General features: G+C 53.6%; 1 protein-coding gene across 42 annotated transcripts in view; it reads left to right on the top strand.

Moving 5' to 3' along the window:
- The window catches only part of HDLBP (high density lipoprotein binding protein), an 84,935-nt gene extending 63,469 nt beyond the window's left edge, over positions 1-21,466 (top strand). For all 42 annotated transcript variants that reach the window (XM_078328989.1, XM_035306334.3, XM_078328987.1 and 39 more), the window contains 17 exons: positions 1,013-1,152; positions 2,710-2,814; positions 3,050-3,163; positions 4,309-4,395; positions 4,548-4,679; positions 8,981-9,199; positions 11,311-11,532; positions 11,604-11,822; positions 12,614-12,752; positions 14,463-14,617; positions 15,482-15,586; positions 15,808-15,942; positions 16,979-17,122; positions 19,781-19,966; positions 20,395-20,511; positions 20,706-20,834; positions 21,001-21,466. In XM_078328989.1, the coding sequence (XP_078185115.1) occupies positions 1,013-1,152; positions 2,710-2,814; positions 3,050-3,163; positions 4,309-4,395; positions 4,548-4,679; positions 8,981-9,199; positions 11,311-11,532; positions 11,604-11,822; positions 12,614-12,752; positions 14,463-14,617; positions 15,482-15,586; positions 15,808-15,942; positions 16,979-17,122; positions 19,781-19,966; positions 20,395-20,511; positions 20,706-20,834; positions 21,001-21,087 (2,435 nt within the window). In that variant the 3' untranslated portion in view covers positions 21,088-21,466. The remainder of the gene's footprint in view (positions 1-1,012; positions 1,153-2,709; positions 2,815-3,049; positions 3,164-4,308; positions 4,396-4,547; positions 4,680-8,980; positions 9,200-11,310; positions 11,533-11,603; positions 11,823-12,613; positions 12,753-14,462; positions 14,618-15,481; positions 15,587-15,807; positions 15,943-16,978; positions 17,123-19,780; positions 19,967-20,394; positions 20,512-20,705; positions 20,835-21,000) is intronic.
- The last annotated feature ends 1,609 nt before the right edge of the window (positions 21,467-23,075 follow it).

Here is a 23,075-nt window from a genome sequence, read left to right as displayed (position 1 = left end):
CTGCAGTGAGCCATGATTGTGCCACTGCATTGTAGCCTGGGTGACAGAGCAAGACCCTGTCTCAAAATACATATATATGGAAGTACAGTAGTATAATTCTAACATGAATTTCTGATTTCTGCTCCCTAGAAATTGCAGAACGTAGCTTAGTGAGTCGTGTCTGTTCTGTTTTCTTCTCACACAGTTCCTAACTCTTGTTTTCTTTCGTAATCTAAAAACACCTGCTGCCCAGCTCCATGTCCTCTGCTTCTCTTGTCTTGTGTTGCTCCACCCGGAACAGCTGCATGTCCATATCAGCCTCTCAGTGCGTGGCCTTTTTGCCGCCTCTGCACGTGCATGCGTTGGGGATGGAATGCACAGAAAGCTCTCCTGGCAGTCCTTCCAGCAAGCTGAGCTTTCCTTGACTGCACTCCTTGTTTCCCCATGATACGCTTCTCCGGAGTTTGGGGGGCCTGGACTCTAACCTGGGGTTCTATTTAGAGAGGTTGACAGCGGGAGGGTTTGCAACAGCACTTGTCTTGCAGACACAGTGAAGTGCTCAGTTTGGAGCTCAGCCAGCAATGGATGGGGTCTTAGGCATCAGTGAGTGCTTTCGTGTGGAGTTAATGTGTGTGATTTTTTAACTTGAGAATAGTAATTCCCAAACTTACTTGCACATTAGAAACACCTGGAGTCTTTTAAATTCTGAAGCCCCGGCCATATGTTAGAGCCTCTAAATCCCAAGACTGGGTGGCCCCAACCGTGAGTTAGTCGAAGGTCTCGGGGCAGTGCCAACTTGTGGTCAAGTCTGAGAGCCTGTCCTCCAGAACCCTTGGGATCCGGGTGAAGATCGTAACTGGCCCCTATTCTAGGCAGCGGCGATTCTTGTGTTGGAAGTTAAGCATCGTTTTTGGTGAACGGGAGTCACCGATAAGGTTGTTCCGTGCCTCAGCCCTGTCCTGCCTGGTTATTAGCCATGGGCAGAATGTTGTTGGTCCTGTATCCTGAATGCGTTTCCTTTTGCTTTCCTCAGTAAACAGAATCAAAGACCAGTACAAGGTGTCCGTGCGCATCCCTCCCGACAATGAGAAGAGCAACCTGATCCGCATCGAGGGGGACCCGCAGGGTGTGCAGCAGGCCAAGCGAGAGCTGCTGGAGCTTGCGTCTCGCATGGTAAGCGCCACGGCTGGGGCCTCTGGGAAGGCACGGGTCCCGCGCCTGTTGGCGCCCTTCGTTGTGGTGTGCGGCCTTGGAGAATGGAAGTCACCCAATCCCACATGCGCTGGACCCGGATCTGTCTCCCTGGGGCCACATTTCCCTCATCCTCCCCGGGTCACCTGCATGTCTTATCCTCCATGGCTGTGTGCTGTGCTAGAAAGGCACAGAAACTGTGTGGCAGCCTTTTGGCCTTGGCTACACCCTGGCTTCCCAGATGCCTGGGTACCAACTCCAGAGACTGTGACAGACATTTCTGGATTCTCAAAGGCATCTCAGGTGGTTCTCACGTAAGGCCAATCCGGAGGATCACTGCTGCATCGTCTGCAAACCTGGAGTGGGGGCTGTTGCCGCCTGCACCCGGCAGAAGCACTGCACTGCCCTGGGCTCCCCTTGCTGTCCGCCACCCGGCAGAAGCACTGCACGGCCCTGGGCCCCCCTTGCTGTCTGCCACCCGGCAGAAGCACTGCACTGCCCTGGGCTCCCCTCGTACACGCTTATGCCAAGCCGTAAGCTCCCTTGCTTCTGTTAGTCAGATGCCCACCCTTGAAAGTCTCTGGGTGCCTTTAAGTATCCAGAGAAGTCAATTATTACGTGAGTGTCTGCAGCAGCACTTCTGCCTCTGTGAGGAACAAGTCCCAGGGTTCCCTGTCATTTGCTTCACGTGGGGAATTCTTTGTTTATCTCACCCATTTCCCACGTGCGGAATCTGAAATTGGCAGACCTCTTTTGTAGCCCTGAGCTGCAATCCAGCGTGGTGCAGCCTCCCACTGCTTCCGGCCTTCTCGGAGCTCAGTCCCCAGCTTCATATCCCAGGTTCTCCTCTTAGCCTGGCCTCTAGCCCAGGTCCTTTCCCTGGCTGCTTTATGCCCTTCCTGGTTGCTGAGCCCTCACTTCTCTGTCATCTGACAGCAGTTGGATCCAGAATTCTCAGAAACATTTGGTAGGTTGGTGTTCTTCCCTGGATTCCAGCTCTGCTTAGTCATCTGTATTCCTTCTGACGTTTTAGTGGGACCTGTGGAGGAGTTGAGAGCCACGTGGGTTCAGTGCCCTGTGTTGAACGTTCTTACCCACGCAGGGAAAGTGGTCCGAGCCACCCTCTACTCAGAAGGCATCACCCCCTGCTGTGCAGAATGCTGAGCCTCCAAGTAGAAGAGCTGGACCTCCCTCTAGTACCTGTTCAAACAGAAGTGCTCACTGAGTTGCTTTGGTGATTGCCACTATCATGATAGCACTTCGGTTTGAAGGGCCCTGCAGTGAGTCCTTTACCTGTACTTCGTTCAGGAAGGTGATGCGCAGCCAGTGTTGTGGGGTGTAGCCTTGGCTGGCGTGTGCTCGTCATGCCCCACATGTTCTGACGGCTGGTTACTCCCAGGGCTGCTACAAGGTGCCACCTAGGCCACCTCACCTGCTCCCAAAGGACTATGCCCAGGGCTCCCTGCTGCCCCCTTGAGTCAGCAGGCAGTTGCTCACCATGCTTGTGATAAGTGACATCTACTTTAATTGTGTTTTTAGGAAAATGAGCGTACCAAGGATCTAATCATTGAGCAGAGATTTCATCGCACAATCATTGGGCAGAAAGGCGAACGGATCCGTGAAATTCGTGACAAATTCCCAGAGGTAAAGTTTCCCAGAGACTTTTTTTTTTTTTTTTTTTTGAGACGGAGTTTCGCTCGTGTTACCCAGGCTGGAGTGCAATGGCGCGATCTCGGCTCACCACAACCTCCACCTCTGTTTCCCAGAGACTTTATCTAACCCTGCAGGAGTGATCCAGGTCACCCTTCAGGAAAATTTGATATCTGGGAATCCTGTCCTTCCTCATAATTGAACTTAGGCGCCCAATGATTTGTTCTAGGTTATTATCAATTTCCCAGACCCAGCACAAAAAAGTGACATCGTCCAGCTCAGAGGACCCAAGAATGAGGTGGAAAAATGCACAAAGTACATGCAGAAGATGGTGGCAGATCTGGTAGGGGCTGTTTTGTATTCTTTCTTGTATGGCGACATCTGGGCCGGGTGGGGTGTGCATCCTGTCAGAAACCCTGACTCCCCACCAGGACCTGTGCTCTGGGGAAGGCACATGGGCACTGGGCTGATCTTCCGTCTCAGGGACTTGGGACAAAATGGTGACGACTTCTCACTTTATACCTGGGTGTTTGCATTGGCAGTCGTTGTCAAGACTGCAGTGTTTCTGGAATTCAGGTGGGGAGATTTGCCTTTTCTCATGCCCAGTTACCTTGTTTCCTTGAGTCTTCAGATGCCCCGAGAAACCATCCCATCCAGTAAGGTGAGAGGTATAACAGGTGAAATGGGGAGTCGTATACTGATTTATTATTTTTCTCAAAAACTGAAATGGGAACAGGTTTAGAAAGTGTATTGAGTAGTGGATGGGAAGGCCACGGGCTGCCATGTATTTCCATGGTCTTCGGCTTAGCTGCTGGCTGTCCTGAGAGAGGCGACGGTGAGGGACTCCAGCGCTGTGAGCTGCAGTCACGTCACTGCCAAGTGCTGAATTGCCCGGAGTATAAGGGTCCGTGCTGTCTCCGTGTGTGTTCTGAGCCCCTTAGCCAGCTCTGACCCTGGCATTGGACCTGAACTCTGTTAGCCAAAAAGAGTGGCCGGGCGTGGTGGCTCGTGCCTGTAATGCCAGCACTTTGGGAGGCAGAGGTGGGCGGATCACTAGGTCAAAAGTTGGAGACCAGTATGGTCAATATGGTGAAAACCCATCTCAACTAAAAATATGAAAATTAGCCAGGTGTGGTAGCACATGCCTGTAATCCCAGCTGCTCGGGAGGCTGCGGCAGAAGAATCACTTGAACCCGGGAGGTAGAGGTTGCAGTGAGCTGAGATCACACCACTGCATCTGGCCTGCGGGATAGGATGAGACTGTCTCAAAAAAGAAAAACGTGGACTTGCATCCTTGCATCCATTGACTATAAGTTGCAAGATCGGTTAGTTGGTGGACAAATGATCTCACCCTCATGACAAACCTCTGAAGGCCTGTGCAAATACCAGTGCCCTGTCATGTTCGTGCTACCCTTGGGGAGAAGTTACTGGACTTCACTCTCTAGCACGGGTGGTGAATCGGGCTGTGGGTTTTTTTTTGTCTTTAAGGTGGAAAACAGCTACTCAATTTCTGTTCCGATCTTCAAACAGTTCCACAAGAACATCATTGGGAAAGGAGGTGCAAACATTAAAAAGGTGATGTCTTGACCCCTGCATCTCACTGCTTCTTGCCCTGTCCCCTGTAGTCCTGCACCATTTCAGTTTTGGACGAGAAAGCCCTGTGCTCGCCTGTGTGTCAACTCTGGGAGAGCTCTAGTCAGCTGCTCATGTGGTCTCCCTCCCTGTAGATTCGTGAGGAAAGCAACACCAAGATTGATCTTCCAGCAGAGAACAGCAATTCAGAGACCATTGTCATCACAGGCAAGCGGGCCAACTGCGAAGCCGCCCGGAGCAGGATTCTGTCTATCCAGAAAGACCTGGTAATGGGAGGTGTTTTCTAAGGGAGGTCCACCAGTAAAATCTCTAGCAGCCTCTAAGATTGAGTCCCACAGGGTCATTGGGCCAGCACAGACGCAGGTGGGTGGCAGATGCAGAAAGTGGCAGCTTTCAGATGGCTTGGCCAGCAGTTCTCTGCCTTTGTCTGTCATGATGCTGACTTACCTGGACCTGCAGCAGTGACGTTTGACATGGGCACTTGTCTTATTAGACATTTTCCTGCTGTTACTTGAAAATCTTATCCGAAGGTATTTACAGTATTTTCTTTATTTAAAAAAATAAACATGCAGTAAATTGTACGTATTTATGACGTGCAGTTCCATAGTTCTGACGTCTGTATCCATCCTTGGGATCATCCCCGACGTCACCCCAAAAATCCCTTGCCATTTTGTATTACGGTCTCCGTCCATTGCACTCAGCAGCTCCTCAGGACCGCACTCCCACCGCCCCCACCGCCCTGTCCCCTTCCGGCCTGTCCTCTTGCGGGTGGATGCAGTCACGGCATCTTCTCTTCATCGGGCCCGCCTGCTTGACGTTGCTCTGTGCTGTCACCTGTGTCATTGCTCTGTTCTGTTTGTTCTGTTTTGGGGTAATGTTGTGCTGTGTGGACAGATGATGTTTCTTTCTGTGTGTACTTGGTCATTAGTGTCTTCCAAGGGGTTTTCTATTTTCTCCAAGTTGTCAGATTTATTAACATGAAGTTTTTCAGAACATTCCTGCATTACCCTTTCACTGTCAATACTGATGTCACCTGTCGTTCATAATATATGTCACCTGTGCCACTATAAAATGATGTCTTTTCCCTGGTAGTATGCTTGCCTCCAAAGTCTGTGTTACCTTTTTTTTCCCCCTTATAAGGATGAGGTCTTGCTGTCGTCCGGGCTGGAGTGCAGTGGCACAATCATGGCTTACTACAAAATACAGCCTTGGCCTACCAGACTGAAGCAGTCCTCCCACAGCCTTCCAAGTAGCTGGGACCACAGGTGCATGCTACCACACCTGGCTGATTTTTTTTTTAGTTAGTAGAGATGAGGTCTTGTTGTGTTGTCCAAGCTCCTCTCACCTTGGCCTCCCAAACTGCTGGGATTACAGGTGTGAGCCACTGCACCCAGCCTACTTTATGTGATAGTAAAGTGGGTTTCTTTTTGGCAGCTTGCTTTTTAAAATTAAATCTGTCTCTGCTTTTTAGATTATGATGTTTGTGGTCAGGCATGGTGGCTCATGCCTGTAATCCCAGCACTTTGGGAGGTTGAGGTGGGCGGATCACTTGAGTTCAAGACCAGCCTGGGCAGCTGGTAAAGCTGCATCACTGCCAAAAATACAAAAAGACTTAGCCGGGCGTGGTGGCGCATAACTATGGCCCCGACTACTCGGGAGGTAGAGGCTGCAGGGGGCTGAGATCTTGCTGCTGCACTCGGGCCTGGGCCTCAGAGCCAGACCTTGTCTCAAAAAAAAAAAAAAAGTTTGCTTTTAATTACATATGTGATTATATATTGTTACGTCTCACATACTTACATTTATTACATATATTTAACAAGCGTGGTTAATTTGCTTTTACTGTAAATTTTCTCAACTGTAGTAAAAGATATATAGCAGAATTTATCATTTTAACCCTTTTTGAATGGTTAATTCAACTAAGTACATTCACAAGGTTGTGCAGCCATCACCCTTTCCATTTTCAGAGCATTTTCCATCAGCTTAAACGGAAACTAGACCCATTAGGCAAAAACGGCCCCCACCTCCAGGTGCTTAGTCACCGTGATGTGATTATTTTACATGCTGGGTTGAAGTCCTGTCATTTTGTGTAACCCCATGGTACATCATTAAACTCTTAAAAAATTCCATTGTTTTTTAAAGAGATTTAAATAATATGAGAAATGTATGTGTTTATCCACACAGTTGCCATTTCTAAAGCTCTTCATTTCCTTGTGTGATCCTTGTCATTTTCCTTCTGTCCGAAAGGTACCACTTAATGTCGCTCATAGCGTGTATCTGGTTGTGAATTATTTCACTTTTTGTGTGTCCGAAAGCATTTTTTTCTTCGTGTTTGAAAAATGTTTCTGCTGCATACAGGTTTCCAGGTTGGCAGTGTTTTCTTTCTAGGCTTGGCATCAGTGCTGTCTCCTGTGGTCTCTGGTGAGAAAGCCAGTGTCACCCTGGCTTTGTTCCTCTGTCCGTGACAGATCTCCTCCCTCTGGCTGCCTTTAAGGTTTTACCACCAGCTCTGAGCAAGTTTTGATGTGTCTCTGTGTAGTTTTCTTCATGTTTCTTAGCTTGGTATTTATTGAACTTCTTGGATATCTGTGTTCAGAATTTCATCAAATGTGGAGCGTTTTTGGTCACTCCGAATCTTCCTTCTGTTGGCCGCTTCCCGTGTCCCCATCAGGGACTCTAGTGACCTGGGTATTAGTTGTGTTCTGCTCGTGGTCTGCTGGGTTGGGAGGAGGAGCGGTATTGGTTTTCTCCATCAGTTTCTCTAAATCCATTAGTTCTCCGCAGTGCTCTAATCTGCATCATTTCATCTAGTGTAATTTTCATTGCAGATGTTGTTTTCTTCTCGAGAAGTTCAGTCTGAATCTTTTCTTAATATCTTGTCTGTTCAGTCTTTCTTTGGGCTTTTGACCATAGATGATACGGTTAAATACCTGTTTTAGGCTCCTTGGCCAGCTGATTCTAACACTGTCATTTCTGTCTGGGTGGTTTTCTATTTTCTTTTCCTCATGATAGGTTTTTCCCCTATTCTCTGCATTTCCGGCATTTCTCGGTAACGGTGTTTCTGTATTCCTTGGAATATTTGTGGCTTTGCAAAGTTCCTCTGAAACAGTTTGCTCTTTTTAGGACCTGCCTTCGAGATTCATTAGGGAGGGTCAGAGCAGCTTTAGTTCAGGCCCAGATATTTCCATTCTGAGGTAAGATCCTTCTGAGTGCTATACTCCATGTCCCAGAAAGCTTAAACCTGCTGAGGATGGCATGGGACCCGGCCCCAGTCCAGCTGCGGGCACTGTGTCCCGGTGACTGAGCTGCGGGCACTGTGCCCCGGTGACTGAGCTGCGGGCACTGTGTCCCAGTGACTGAGCTGCGGGTACTGTACCAGGCCCCGACTGAGCTGCGGGCACTGTGTCCCAGTGACTGAGCTGCGGGCACTGTTTCCCGGTGACTGAGCTGCGGGCACTGTGTCCCGGTGACTGAGCTGCGGGCACTGTGTCCCGGTGACTGAGCTGTCGGTACTGTGTCCCGGTGACTGAGCTGCGGGCACTGTGTCCCGGTGACTGAGGTGCGGGCACTGTGTCCCGGTGACTGAGCTGCGGGCACTGTGTCCCAGTGACTGAGCTGCGGGTACTGTACCAGGCCCCGACTGAGCTGCGGGCACTGTGTCCCGGTGACTGAGGTGCGGGCACTGTGTCCCGGTGACTGAGCTGCGGGCACTGTGTCCCAGTGACTGAGCTGCGGGCACTGTTTCCCGGTGACTGAGCTGCGGGTACTGTACCAGGCCCCGACTGAGCTGCGGGCACTGTGTCCCGGTGACTGAGCTGCGGGCACTGTGTCCCGGTGACTGAGCTGCAGACACTGTTTCCTGGTGCTTCTTCCCTGGTCCTGAGGTGATTTTCTTGTGTGTCAGTGTATGAGTGGTTGTTCTCCAGATCGCAGAGGTTCTTGGTGCCAGTCTGTTTGGGCTCGGACCTCCTATTCTTGCTATCTTGGTCCTCTTGGATTTGTGGTTCTGTTTCCTCACTTGCCTGTGCTGCAGCAGCAACTTGGGGCAGATGTTGGGCTCACCTTGTTTCCTGTCTCCAGGGTCTTGAAAATCACCATTAGGCCTTAAGATCAGTCCAGTCCCTGGTGTTGCATTTTGGCTGAAAGCAGAATTTTTGGTTCTGTTAGAAGTTAATCCATAGGCATGTCAGACCCACCTCTACTAGGCAGAGCCAGAGAGTTGATTGAAGAGGCAGAGCATTATGTGTGGTCTGAAATGACCACGCTCCCACCTCCCAACCCAACACACATTCACAAAGACTCCAGGTCCTGCTTAGTTAACACCTCCCAGTGCACCTGCTCTGCTGAGCGCAGCCCACTCTGCCAGCACATGGTCCAGTGTGTTGGTCCCTCCTCCCTCTCTGCAGATCGAAAATGCCTTGCGGAAGTTTGGTCAGTGCTTGTAAGTGGCAGGACCAGGGTTCTAAGCCTGTGTGTTCATCATCGCCAAAGATGATAGTTTATCTTTTCCTCTCTCCCTTTTTTGCCCCAAAAATGTGACTTCCTCCTCCTGCTCTGTGTCTGGTTTCAGGCCAACATAGCGGAGGTAGAGGTCTCCATCCCTGCCAAGCTGCACAACTCCCTCATTGGCACCAAGGGCCGTCTGATCCGCTCAATCATGGAGGAGTGCGGCGGAGTCCACATTCACTTTCCCGTGGAAGGTTCAGGAAGCGACACTGTTGTTATCAGGGGCCCTTCCTCGGATGTGGAGAAGGCCAAGAAGCAGCTCCTGCATCTGGCGGAAGAGAAGGTGAGCATGGGGAGGGGCATCACAGTGCCTCTTGGCAGGAAATCTGGTCGCCAGCAGTGTTCTCTTCATTGTGGAAACCCCAAATGCCCTTCCTTTGTGGCAGGTTAGAAAAGAGCTTTATAATACGCTTTTTATGCCTGTTTGTTTTTGCTGTTACTTAAGAGCCTTTCTAGGTCCAAATCTCACTTATACAATATGTAAAAGTTGCTCTTTTGCTTATTAGTTTTGGGGTGTTTTTGTTAAGTACAATTTACAGTAAAACTGACCATTCTTCAGGTATAGTTGAGTTTTAATCTGCAGTCATGTGGCCACCACAACAATAAAAATTCATTTTCTGTCACCCCCAAAGATTGCCCGTTGAATGGCTCTTGTCCTTGTGTCAGAAACCCTTTTTCTTTTTGAGATGGGGTCTTGTTCTTGTTACCCAGGCTGGGGTTCAGAGGCACAAGTAGCTGGGATTACAGGCACCCGCCGCCACGCCCGGCTAATGGTTGTACGTTTAGTAGGGCGGGGGTTTTGCCATGTTGGCCAGGCTGGTCTCGAACTCCCGGCCTCAGGTGATCCGCCCGCCTTAGCCTCCCAAAGTGCTGGGATTACAGGTGTGAGCCACTGCCACCGCGCCCGGCCCAAGCCCTCTTAACTTTGGCTGTTCTGTATCCCTGGCTGAGTCAGCCTGTCCGTTTGTAGGAAAACGACATTTTCATGTTTTGGTTGTGATTGTGGTGAATCTGAAGATGAGGCTGCTGAGGATTGACAGCTCAGCAGTTTTGACTCTGAGTCATGTCTTCATTTTCTTCAGGTCTGTGATTCTTCATTGTTTTCATTTTGTCATACAGATCCTGCACACTTTTATGTTCTGCTACTGTCCTTTTCGTGCTGTTGCAAATGGCGCTTTTTCCCATTTCTGGTTGTTAGTGTGTGGAGGAGTGTTGTGAGTGTTGTATGCCCACCTCCGTGAGACTGCTCAATGAGGCCCACGTCTTAGTGCTAGGCACTCTTTTGTGGATTCTTACGTGATCAGTCACGTGGTCTGTGAACAGTTAGATTTCTCTCTGATCTGGAGCCTCGTATTTCTGTCTTTCTGTTGTTAGGTTGCATTAGACTGACTTTCTGTCTTTAGGTTTGGCCAGTCTTGCATTTCTGAGGTAACCCTGGGTTTGGTAGGTTGTCCTTTACCGTATTGCTAGATTGGATTTGCCTTTTGATTGGTTTTTGACTAATGCTGCTGTTGGTGGATGTGTCTGAAGAGCAGCAGAGTCTTTGGGTGGTATTTGGTGAAACCTGCACCTAAAATATAGCAAAGTTGTCATTTAATATTTTTCTGCCAGCACGTGTTTCTTTGGTGCTCTGGCTTGCGGGCCAGGTCTTGGGTCCGGAGAACAGCAGGAGCTCCCCTGGTGGATCTGAGTCACGTAGAGCAGCGCGTTGCACTGTGTCCCCTGGAGAAGTTGCCAGAGGCAGTGGTGTCCACAGGTCACAGTGTCCAGGGCCTTTTCAGGACCCTTCGTTTCTTGGTGCCACACGAGGGTGTCATGCTCTCCGAGGCCTCTGAGGACTGGTCTCTAACTGTAGCCTTGGGTGGCTTCCGTCCCTCTGAGTTGAGCTTGCTTGAGCCTGGGAGCGGCTGGTTTTGTGGGGCTGATCTGTAGCAGTCATGAGAGCAAAGGAAGCCTGGTCCAGGTGTGTGGGCTTGGTCTAGAAGTGGTTAGAAGAGCAGGAGCATAGTGTAGGCTCTCGGGTGGCTTGTTCCTGCTCTTCTGGGCACACCCCACTCTGCCCACACATCACCCAGTGCATTGCTCCCTCTGCCCCCTACAGATGAAAAGTGGCTTGGGGAAGCTTGCTCAGTGCTGCTTCCAAGTGGCAGGACCAGGGTCTAAGCCTGTGTGGTCATCAGCACCAGCATCTGATCGTTGTGGAAGAGAGGTGTGCGTGCAGTCTGTCTGTCGGATTCGGCGAGGCGTGCCAGCCCCATTTTGGGGGTGCTGCAACATCAGGGCACTGGTGACAGTGTAGGGGGCCCAGCACTGCTGTCCTCCAGGCCCTCTTGTCTCCTCACTGTGGCCCAGGCATGTGGTGTCTGACTAACAGAGTGGGGTTGCCTTCTGCAGCAAACCAAGAGTTTCACTGTTGACATCCGCGCCAAGCCGGAGTACCACAAATTCCTCATTGGCAAGGGGGGCGGCAAAATCCGCAAGGTGCGTGACAGCACTGGAGCACGCGTCATCTTCCCTGCGGCCGAGGACAAGGACCAGGACCTGATCACCATCATCGGAAAGGAGGACGCCGTCCGGGAGGCACAGAAGGAGCTGGAGGCCTTGATCCAAAACCTGGTAGGGAGCGGGCCTCGGCTGCCGGCTCTGCTGGGGCTGGGATGGGGTGGCTTATCTTCATCTCTTGTCAGGATAATGTGGTGGAAGACTACATGCTGGTGGACCCCAGGCACCACCGCCACTTCGTCATCCGAAGAGGCCAGGTCTTGCGGGAGATTGCTGAAGAGTACGGTGGCGTGATGGTCAGCTTCCCACGCTCTGGCACACAGAGCGACAAAGTCGCCCTCAAGGGCGCCAAGGACTGTGTGGAGGCAGCCAAGAGGCGCATTCAGGAGATCATTGAGGACCTGGTAGGCATTCGGGTGTTCGGGGAGGGGTCTAAGAGGAAAAAGAGAGACAGAGAAAATGGTCTGTGTAAGGGGTCAGAAAACATGGAAATGCAGTCTGTGTAAGGGGTCAGCTCTCTTGTCCCCTCTGTGAAGGAAAGAAAATCGACTGAGGGCATCCACGTGAATCCATGGGGAAGTCACGAGAAGATGTGTTTCTTTTCTAAAGCAGCCTTTAGAGAGTGTCCCCTCCATGCCCCTCTGGGCTGCTCCCCTGCCAGGGCCTGGATGCCTTTTCTCTGATAATCAAGTCTGATGCCTCCTCATAGAGTCAGAGGCCACCACAGAAGTTCCCACTCTTTTGGCTGAATCGGCCACCCTGCAGGGACACATTTCAGAAGGAGGCCCACCCTTACCCTGGCCAACATGGTAAAACGCCGTCTCTACTAAAAATACAAAAATTGGTTGGGCATGATGGCGTGCACCTGTAGTCCCAGGTACTCGAGAGGCTGAGGCAGGAGAATCACTTGAACCCAGGAGAGGCAGGTTGCAGTGAGCCAAGATCGCACCACTGCACTCCAGCCTGGCGACAGAAGGAGACTCCATCTCCAAACAAAAAAAAATGAGGCCGCCCACCCTCTTGGACATGCCCTAGTACCTTCCCTCCTCCCTGCACCTGGAGCCCTGGACTCACCTCAGAACGGAAGTGTCTGTACCGAGTGGCTGTGGTGGACAGGAAGGAAGTGCTGAGACTTCGTACAGGCCCCGAGGGATTTAACCTTTGCTCTTTCTTTTCTTTGTGTACCTCCCTCCAGGAAGCTCAGGTGACATTAGAATGTGCTATACCCCAGAAATTCCATCGATCTGTCATGGGCCCCAAAGGTTCCAGAATCCAGCAGATTACTCGGGATTTCAGTGTTCAAATTAAGTTCCCAGACAGAGAGGAGAACCCAGGTGGGTCCCCTTTAGTCATCTTCTGCTTGTCGATGGTGGTGCTTTTCACGTGAGAGGCAGAGCTGTCACACTTACTGGTGAGGCTCTTTCCTCTCTCTGCTGGAAAACCATCTGTGTATTCGGGGGGCTTCCAGAGGTTCAGGGTCATCCTCTGGGCTTTAAAAGATGGACCATGTCAGTTATTGACAGAGTGACCAGGTGCCCTTCATATGTCGGCAAGTTGCGAGGTGACGAGTAACGTGCCACCTCATCCTCGGGGCGCCCCAAGTTCAACCCCAGTATTTCTCATGACATGTTTGGATCACATGAACCCCATCAGAGAGCTTCCTTCTCCACACCTCCCGTCACTCTGGGGTGTCCCCTGTGAGGCAGGCAGCTGTAGCCTCTGGCCGGCCGGAGGGCACCATCCAAGTGACTGGCAGCTCTTGTAGGAGGGCATTTTGCTCCCAGTACCCTGCTTGCCCCCAGCTCTGCTCAGTCACCTGGTGGTGAGGAGGTGTGGGATGTGGTGGGCGGCCTCTCCCCGGCTTGCTCTGCGTCTGTGAAACAGAAGGTGCGTGTGCGCTGCACTCCGTGTGTCAGTCTTGGTTGAGCTGTCTGCAGCAGGTGTTCACATAGTGCCATCCCTCTGGGCATCCAGGAAGCGTCACACGCAGCCCTTCAAGCCCCTTTGTTTTCCTGAGAATATGGGCTGTTTTAATCATATTGCACTCCATCTGTGTTTTACGCCTCGGTGGCTGTTTTAACCTTAGATGTAATTTGCAGAATGGTGTAAAGACACCTCCGGGGCACCAGTTTGTTTTCTCAACTTCTCCCCTTTACACGCCTATTTTTTTTTTTCTGAATGTAACTTTTAGACATGTCCCTTTATTCATGGTGGTTATTTTCTAAAAACAAGGACATTGTCCTACATAATTCTGGCACATTTATCAGAATCCAGTCTAATGTTATGTAACAGTAGTGTTTAATATGTAATCAGTAATCCATTTGCCAGTTTTTCTCCTTCAGAAGCGCCTGCTTCCCCACCCGAGGGTCACCCTTGCTTTTAGGCAGGCATGCGTCTGGTCTCCTGCTCATTTGTTTTCATCACACGCCTCCTGGGTTGTGTCTTAGTGATAGGTATTGCTGTGGTGTCCGTTTTGGCACGCATCTGGTGTCGCAGCGTGGTCTGTGGGAGCCCCTCCACAGGCCTTCTGTGTCCTGTTCACGCGCCCCTTCACTCCTGAGGCACATAGCCTGGCCTGGCTCATTCTGTCCCCTGTAGACCTCTCGCCCCCTCCACAGTGCCTCCCCTGGGTGGAGCTGCGTGCTGGCCACCTTCCCTGGAGAACGCGGCCCTGCAGTCAAGCCCCACATGTGCAGTGGGCCTGCCCTGTGTTCCTCCTATGAATTAACTCATCTGATCTCACCGAAGCCTCTGCTGTAGATGCTGTTAGCTTCATTTTCAAGGTGAAGAAGGGAGACACAGCTCACGGCCTCCTGCACAGCCTTCAGGGCCCCACTAGGCCTGGGAGCCCTTTCTGTGGCTGCTGTAGGAATGTCCTATCTGCTCTTCCTACCCAGACCAAGACACCCTGAAGGACAGACGGGGTGTTTCCTCCCTTTTACCACCCAGCACCCAGCAGGTGCCTCACAGACGTGTGTGTTCTGAACAAGGCATGGGGTCTCCTCCAGCAGCTGTCAGCTGTCCCCTTTCCCCTTTCTCTCTAGTTCACAGTGTAGAGCCAGTTGTCCAGGAGAATGGGGATGAAGCAGGGGAGGGGAGAGAGGCCAAAGACGCTGACCCAGGCTCTCCAAGGAGGTGTGACATCATCATCATCTCCGGCCGGAAAGAAAAGTGTGAGGCTGCCAAGGAAGCCCTGGAGGTATGTGTCCCCATGTGCCCTCCACCAAGCGCATGGCCTGGATGGGCTGGACGGATGCCCAGGTGGCAGTGACAGTGGAGCCCTTCGTCTTGTTCCTAATGTGTGCGCACGGGCCGGCTGTGCTCCTCGGCTGGACACAGAGTTTCGGGAGGCCCCCTCCCTTCACCACAGCTCGGGTTCTACAGCACCTTCCTGGGACAGCTGCATGGGATCAACCTCTCCAGTCCACAGTGGGTGTGGGGGCTATGGAACGCTCTCAGTAGCAGTGGGATGAATGGGACCTCCAGCCGCATGTGAGTGGGGCGCAGCGAGTGGTGTGTGCCCTGCGCGTTGGATGCTGCTCTCAGTGCTTCGATGCCACAGCACAGAAAGTTGGCTTCACCGTGCAGTGGAGAGACAGGCAACACACACACATCCCTCCTGTGGCAAGGGATGGTCGGGGCTGTGCTGAGAAGAAGCAGGTTCTGGAGGTGAAGGGTTTTGGGGAGACAGTGCAGGGAATGTGAGCAGCGGTCCAGCAGAGTCCCTGTGGCACCTCCTGGGCTTTGGCCGAAACCATCAAGACCTCAGGGACGTGCCAGGGGTCAGGCCTCTCCTCCTAGGTTGGCCTTAAGGGGCTACTGTCATTCAGGAAGATAGGCTTGGGGTGAAGGGTCTGGAATTGTTGTCTGCCAGCATTAGCCTAAGGCCAGTCTTTTTCCGTTCTTTTCTGTTGAGTTAAAGATCCTGGTGGCCTTGTCACTTGGGGCATGTTGCTGTCCTCTCAGGGTGGTTTGCCGTGTGTTCACTGGGACCTGTGGCTGAGCTTACAAGGTCACTCTGCTCTCGGGGCCCACGGCCTGACCATGACCGCTCTCCCTGCAGGCCCTGGTACCTGTCACCATCGAAGTACAGGTGCCCTTCGACCTTCACCGTTACATCATTGGGCAGAAAGGAAGTGGGATCCGCAAGATGATGGATGAGTTTGAGGTAGACCCCTTTCCCGGGAGGCCACAGCCCAGCAGCGGCCTGTCGCGTCCTCTCCTGAGGGCCAGTGTCCCCTCTCAGCTTCCTATGGACTCTGCCTCCCCTCCACTGCTTTCCCTTCGTGGCAGTGGGCTTCTCTCTCACTCCCTCTGGGTCCCAGGGCCAGTGGACTGCTTCCTGTTCTCTGGGGCCCTGAACGTCGAGTCAGCCCCCTCTTCACGCAGGTGAACATACATGTCCCAGCACCTGAGCTGCAGTCCGACATCATCGCCATCACGGGCCTCACTGCAAATTTGGACCGGGCCAAGGCTGGACTGCTGGAGCGTGTGAAGGAACTGCAGGCCGAGCAGGAGGACCGGGTGAGTAGGAGGTGGCTGCGTGCTGCCCAGAGCCCTGTGTTCTCGGCTTTGGGCACACGTCAGAATCTAGGGGAGTTCTTCAAGATCCCAGCATCCCAATTACCTCTGGGCGGCTGGAGATGAGACCCAGGCAGTGCCAGGCAGTGGGATTCGGTCACCATCCCGACGTCTTGCCGTGTAGCTAAGAGCATGGCACCTTTCTCTTTCTAATATAAAAGTGACCAAGTTGGACATAGGTGTAAATTTGCAGTTTCTCAAAACCAAATCAGAATGGTACCTGAGACCTGCAGTAAAGGTAAGGGTAGTGAGAGGCTCCCAAGCATATGCCATGCCAGGGAGTTCGTCAGGGGACCTCCACTGACCTCTACCGCAGGGATGAACGCCCCGGCCTGTCAGGGCTGACCTGTGGAGGATTGCGTGAGCGGAGTGCTGCACCTGGAGCAGGGGTTCTAGAAACTTGGAGCAGACTTGTGCTGGGTGGCAGTTGGCTGAGGGGTTGGCTTTCCGATCCTGCAGTCAGCACGTCGAGTCTAGTGAATGGGGTGGAGCTCGTCAACCTCTCGGTGGACTCCAGGTTCTGTCCTGCAGCCAGATCATACCTGAAGCCTTTGGTGTGACCTATGGGTGTTCAGGGGCTGTGGCTGCCCCCTCTTCTTGGTCTGCATCTGTCCCAGCCCCAAAAAGACCCAGAGCATTTCTATGCCTACCCATCAGATCCCTGTTTGACAGATTAGGAGAGGAGGGCCCCAAGCTCAGGACTCACTGCCCAGCTCTGTCAGTTCCTGAGCACCGTCTTCCCCAGTAGCCCTAAGCCCTCTTTTGAAGGATTTATAGGCCTCCTTGTGGAGTAGCCAAGTTTTCTGGGTCTCATTAGCAGATAGTGAAAGGTGGCAGGGAACGGAGAGATGCCGGACTGTTCCGGACCACAGGGTACAGAACACTGCAGCATCCCCCGTGTCCTAGGACCAGCGTGGAAGGGGGTGTGGGTCACAGGGTGGGTCAGCTCTTTGCCTCATTCTCGCTCCTTTCCTTGTAGGCTTTAAGGAGTTTTAAGCTGAGTGTCACTGTAGACCCCAAATACCATCCCAAGATTATCGGGAGAAAGGGGACAGTGATTACCCAAATCCGGCTGGAGCATGACGTGAACATCCAGTTCCCCGATAAGGACGATGGGAGCCAGGTGAGCGCCCTGCTTGGAGCACGCTAGGGGCAGAGGCCCTTGTGGACCTTTGCCATGAGTCGGAAGCAGTAACCAGATATGCCTAGGTGAGGTTTTCGAGGGCCGAGTTGTGAGTGGCAAGTCTCTGAGGATCTGATTCTGGCTTGGGGTTTGGGCTGTGTCTTGGCATTTGCCAGATGGGTGAGGTCTCTGGCACCACGCACCATCTGGGGCCTGGGGCGTTTTCTCCTGTGTCCCGTCCTGAAAAATGAGCAGGAGCTCCAGCTGGGTCCTTGATCAGCGGCACCTCTGGTGTAGCTTTTTCACCTATCCCCTGAGCTTCTCTGAGGCTCCCAAGGGCGCTGGGAGTCAGGTGGACATGACACAGCCACTGTCCGATTTCCCTGCACTGCTGAGCTTGCCCACTCCTTCCTGGTAAACTCTTCTTTGTAATTCCAAGTTACGGCGTCGCCCCCCTGCACTGGCTCTCACGGCCTCCTGCTTCGCTCAGAACAAAACGAAAGGCAACCCATCCCCTGTCTGGGCCCTGCCATGTGGCATGTGGGGCAGCCCCACCCAGCACCCCCATGTCTACCTGGCTCCCTCTGCACACATGTGGCCTTCCCCACCATCCTCAGGCTTGGTCTGCCTAGCCCCGGTTGTCCTGCTGGGGTGTCTGCTTCCCCGCGGTGTCCGGCACGGCTTTGCACATGGTGGGAGACTTGTAAGTCTTGGCGGTCACGGCTACGCTGGCTACCTGGAGCATTCGGCAGACCCTCCGGCAGCAAGGCCCTTGACGCCGCCTGTGCCACTGTGGGCGTGTTGGTGGGTTCCCGTCTGCCTCACCCTCCCCTTCTGTCTCTCCAGCAGCCTCTGTTTCCTTTTGCATCTTTTCGTCACACATACCACCCAGGCCAGGAGGGCCCACCTGCAGCCTGCCTTCTCCTCCCACTCCCGCATCCTCTTCCCTCCCCAAGTTACACTGTTTAATTTTTAATCTTGATCTTGAGAGTTTAGCTCATTTTTATTTATTTATTTATTTATTTATTTAAGACGGGGTTTCACCGTGTTGGTCAGGCTGGTCTTGAACTCCTGACCTCAGGTGATCCGCCCGCCTTGGCCTCCAAAGTGCTTGGATTACAGGCGTGAGCTACCACGCCCGGCCCTCATTTTTATTTTTTATGTTTTTAAAGAGACTCTTGCTCTGTTGCCCAGGCTGGAGTACAGTGACACAATCTCAGCTCACAGTAACCTCCATGTCCTGGGTTGAAGCAGTTCTCCTGCCTCAACCTCCTGAGTAGCTGGATTACAGGCGCACCACCACATGCAGCTAATTTTTGCATTTTTAGTAGAGATGGGGTTTCACTATGTTGGCCAGGCTGGTCTCAAACTCCTGACGTCACCTGATCTGCCCACCTTGGCCTCCCAGAGTGATGGGATTACAGGCCAAGTGTTTACACCCCACCCTTTTTTACACCCTACCCTTACTACCTTTTATTTCCCTTTTCCACATAATTATTAATTTTATTTATTTATTTATTTTTTGAGACGGAGTTTCGCTCTTGTTACCCAGGCTGGAGTGCAATGGCGCCATCTCGGCTCACCGCAACCTCCGCCTCCTGGGTTCAGGCAATTCTCCTGCCTCAGCCTCCCGAGTAGCTGGGATTACAGGCACGCGCCACCATGCCCAGCTAATTTTTTGTATTTTTAGTAGAGACGGGGTTTCACCATGTTGACCAGGGTGGTCTCGATCTCTTGACCTCGTGATCCATTGCTCCCGGCCTAATTATTGATTTTAAAAGTCATTATTTAACTGTTAGACCATTGCATCTAATACACCATGAGCCACGTGGGGTAGAGCAGCCGTTTCTTTACACGTAGCTTTTTCCTGTGAGCTGCGCCTTTGCTCGTGAGGTTCTGGGCCTGAAGCAGCGGGTGGTGCCTGAGGCTGTCAGCTCTGCTGGGCCACGTGTGGGTGGGGCGGCTGCCTCCCGCTCTGGCATTTTGCTTCATTCTGGACTGAAGCTTGGGCTGCGGCTCTGTCGTCTCTGGGTGGGTGTTTCTGCTCGCCTCCTTCCCAGGTGTTTGTCCTTGTCCCCTACACTGCTGTGTGGTGGTGTGTTCCTGTGTTGCGGATGGGCAGTGCCCACCAGTTGTAGGTTACAGGTGTTCTCTTAGGTCTCCTTCTCTGTGCCCCGAGCTGTCCGCTTGCTCTGCTGGTATGCTGTCCATTTGTATGGCCCAGGGGAGGCCCGAGCAGGTGGGAGCTCTGAGTGAGGGAGGGGCTCCGTGTGCAACACCAGCCAGGCAGCCTCCTTGCACAGACGCCTCCAGACTGGCGCTCGTGGTGAAGCGACAGGAGGCTGAGTGGCTGGGGGTTTTGTCCTGTTTTGTCCTTGAGTCCAGAGTTCTTGCCTGTCAGCGTCTCTGAGGACAGTGTCCTCTTTCATCCTGTAATCCACTGTCTTGGGTGGAGTTGGGAAAAGATGAGCGCCAAGTGGACAGTGTCAACCTCTTGCTTCAAATCAGCCATTACTCAGTGGTGAGGCCGGGTGCGCTCGGCCCTCTGTGCCCCGGACCTGCTGTGTCTCCCCACTGAGCAGCCTGCTGGGCCGGCTCTTGCCCTGCCAGGAATCCCAGGAAGGCGTCCCCTTTTCTGACTGCACTGTCCTTTTTTAGCCTCAGGACCAAATTACCATCACAGGGTACGAAAAGAACACAGAAGCCGCCAGGGACGCCATACTGAGAATTGTGGGTGAGCTTGAGCAGATGGTTTCTGAGGACGTCCCGCTGGACCACCGTGTTCACGCCCGCATCATCGGGGCCCGCGGCAAAGCCATTCGCAAAATTATGGACGAGTTCAAGGTGAGCCAGCCAGAAGCACACTGGGTGAGAATCCCCCCCTCACCGGGGCGCCTGGCTGGCCAGAAAGAGGACAGCATGGCCTTCCCCTCAGACGATGAGGCCACGGCCCCAGGGCTGGCAGTGGAACTGTCCTCGTGGACACCACGGGTCGGTGCAGGCGATGGCCTGTGTCAGGCACTGCCGCCACGGTGTGGCCCATTCGGGGGGTGTCGTCCCCTCGATGGTTGCCTGGTGGGCTCCTCCTCTGCGGGTGGGAGTTCATGCTCCGCCCTCGTCTGCTGTGAACAGGGTCCTCTGAGGTGCACCTGACTTGCTGTGATGAGGCTGACTCAGAAAATGCTTCATTAGAAATAGACACATAATTTTAACCCTTTGTTCTAAAGTCCTCGCTTGGAGTCCCCTCCTCTGACACTGTACATTCCTTCCAGGTGGACATTCGCTTCCCACAGAGTGGAGCCCCAGACCCCAACTGCGTCACTGTGACAGGGCTCCCAGAGAACGTGGAGGAAGCCATTGACCACATCCTCAACCTGGAGGAGGAATACGTGAGTCTGGGTGATGGGGGCCTTGGAGCCCCGAGGCGCCCTGGTGTCCACTGGCCTGAGGCCCAGCCAGGAGCCTGAGGGGTCAAGGTGGCACTTGTGTTTCCAGGGGCAGGTGAGGTGCAGGGGTGAGCAGCAGGGTGGGAGGCTGGGGGTGCTGGGCAGGCTGACCCTGTCTCCCTGTCCTCTGCCTGCAGCTGGCCGATGTGGTGGACAGCGAGGCGCTGCAGGTGTACATGAAACCCCCAGCACACGAGGAGGCCAAGGCGCCATCCAGAGGCTTTGTGGTGCGGGACGCACCCTGGACCGCCAGCAGCAGTGAGAAGGTCAGGCGCGGGCTTCTCCCCTCCTGGGTCCCAGGGAGGTGGGCGGGCTTGGCGCCCCGAGGGTGGCAGCTGCGTCGGAAGCTGCTTGTGAGTTGGGGAGCGACCCCCTCAGAGAACGTGGAGGAAGCCATTGACCACATCCTCAACCTGTCCTCTCTCTGCACAGGCTCCTGACATGAGCAGCTCTGAGGAATTTCCCAGTTTTGGGGCTCAGGTGGCTCCCAAGACCCTCCCTTGGGGCCCCAAACGGTAATGATCGAAATGCAGAAACCTCTCCAGCCTGCTGACCCGAACCCAACCACACAAGGGTTTGTCTCAGTCTGACCCAGCGGCTGGACCCTCCGCAAATTGTTGACGCTGTCCCCCCTTCCGAGGTCTCACAGAGAAGCCTAGCGCCTGGCTCTGTGTGCGCCGCTCCTCCAGGCCTGGCCGTGCCCAGTGCCTGCTCAGGACCTGCTCCACTGTTAACACTAAACAAGGTCATGAGCACTCATGCTAAGAACAGCTCCTGGTCCACCCGGCATGCCAGTCAGCACTCTGACCTTCACGAGAGCACCGCGGCTGCGGCTAGGATTCGACTTCCTGTGTCATGACCTCAGGAAATAAACTTCCTTGACTTTATAAAAGCCAAACGTTTGCCCTCTTCCTTTCCCACCTCCCTCCTGCCCATCTCCCGTGGTCCAGACCCTCCTGGTGGTGGAGTGCAGCTGCCTCCAGCTGCCACAGCACCTCAGCACAGGTGTCAGGGTGCAAGGAGGACCTGGCTCTGGACATCGGGAGGGCAGATTCCTGGAGCTGGAGGGGTGACTTGGGTTATCAGGCAGCCCTGATTTTACCTGCTATGGGGTCTGAAAGCACCAAGGGTCCCTGCCCCTGCCTCCACTGCCAGACCCTCCGCCTGAGGTCTGGTGAGTGGCGCCTGGAGGCGAGGTGGCATGTACCATCCGGGGCCCCTGTGGCCGGCACAGCGTCTTGAGACATGCACGGGATGGGGGAGGTAGGGCCTTACGCTTATCCTCAGTGGGGACAGTTTGCCTTAGGTGACAGCTGGGCTTTTCTTCACGCCACCTGCAGCCCCTGCCTGCTCCTGCCCTAGATGCCTCGTGTTCAGTTGCCTTCTTCCTACCTCAGCCAGTGTGGAGTGGTCTCTGGTATACTTAGTGCCACCCCACAAACTCGTCTTTATTTAGATGTTTCTGGTGGTTGTGGGTTTGCCAGTGGAGCTGTGGGTGGGCGCCGTGGACCGGAGCTGGAGGCTGGTGCGCTCCCTCAGCACAGGTGGGTCCGGAGTGGGATCGGCACTGCCACCCCACCCACAGGCCGTCAGATGTGCAGGCCAGCCCCTAGGAGAAGGTACCAGGTGATGGGCAGTTTTCACGGTGCGGAACCGAGAGATGATGGCCTCGAGCACCAGGTAGAGCAGACCGAACAGCGGGCGCCAAGAGCCCTGCCCACCAAGGGAGGCGTCTGTGTCGTGAGGACCAAGGGCGGTCCTTGTCTCTGGTTGTCTGTCCCCCACCGAGGGGACTGGGCTGCTAGTGAGCTGTCCTGTCCTAGGTGCTTGATTACAGAAAAGCTGACTTGCGGCCACACCTCTGTCCTCCCTGGGGACAGTCGCTTCTGCCTTGACTCCTCACCCGTTTCTCCCTCTTGGATAACTCAGCTGGGCCATCTTCAGACTCGCATTCCTGAGTAGACCCGGAACAGCTTCGCCCACGTCTTAACTGCAGCTGCCTCGGCAAGGCCCCTGAACGGGCCTGTTGACAGGAAGGGTAAACTGGATAGGAAAGAACCCTTCCTCTGCTTCGTGGGCTGGGTGGCCGTGGATTGGGAACCGAGGAAAGGACGCAAGGCACTTTGCTGCCAGTGTGGGAGGACAGGCGCTTCCCGCCTGCATGAGTTCTGGAGCTTCCGTCCTGGCTCCATCCCGGCGGGCTCCTCCCGGCTTTTCTACAGTGTCCTGAAACATCCGGCCCCTGTCCTCCCCGAAAGGTGGATTTTACATTCTCACCAAGCTACACATCTGTGTGTTGCTCAGCGTCTCAGATGCAAGCCCTTTCCTCAGCTGTGCAGGGCCTCTCACTCTTCTTCTTTGGGTGATTGTGACAAAGGAACGACTGTACCCCTGCCTGTCCCCCTGAGGCACCTGTGCTGTCAGGAGAGCCTGGGCAGGGATGGGGCCCGGGTGAGGAATGTGTGTGTTTTTCCTCCTTGCTGAATGTCTTCCATGTCATGTTTCCA

Source organism: Callithrix jacchus, chromosome 6 (genome assembly GCF_049354715.1).
Source record: "Callithrix jacchus isolate 240 chromosome 6, calJac240_pri, whole genome shotgun sequence".
In the NCBI taxonomy this organism is placed as follows: domain Eukaryota; kingdom Metazoa; phylum Chordata; class Mammalia; order Primates; family Cebidae; genus Callithrix; species Callithrix jacchus.
Note: the sequence above shows the minus strand (reverse complement) of the source record. Positions and strands in the feature narration are given on the sequence as shown.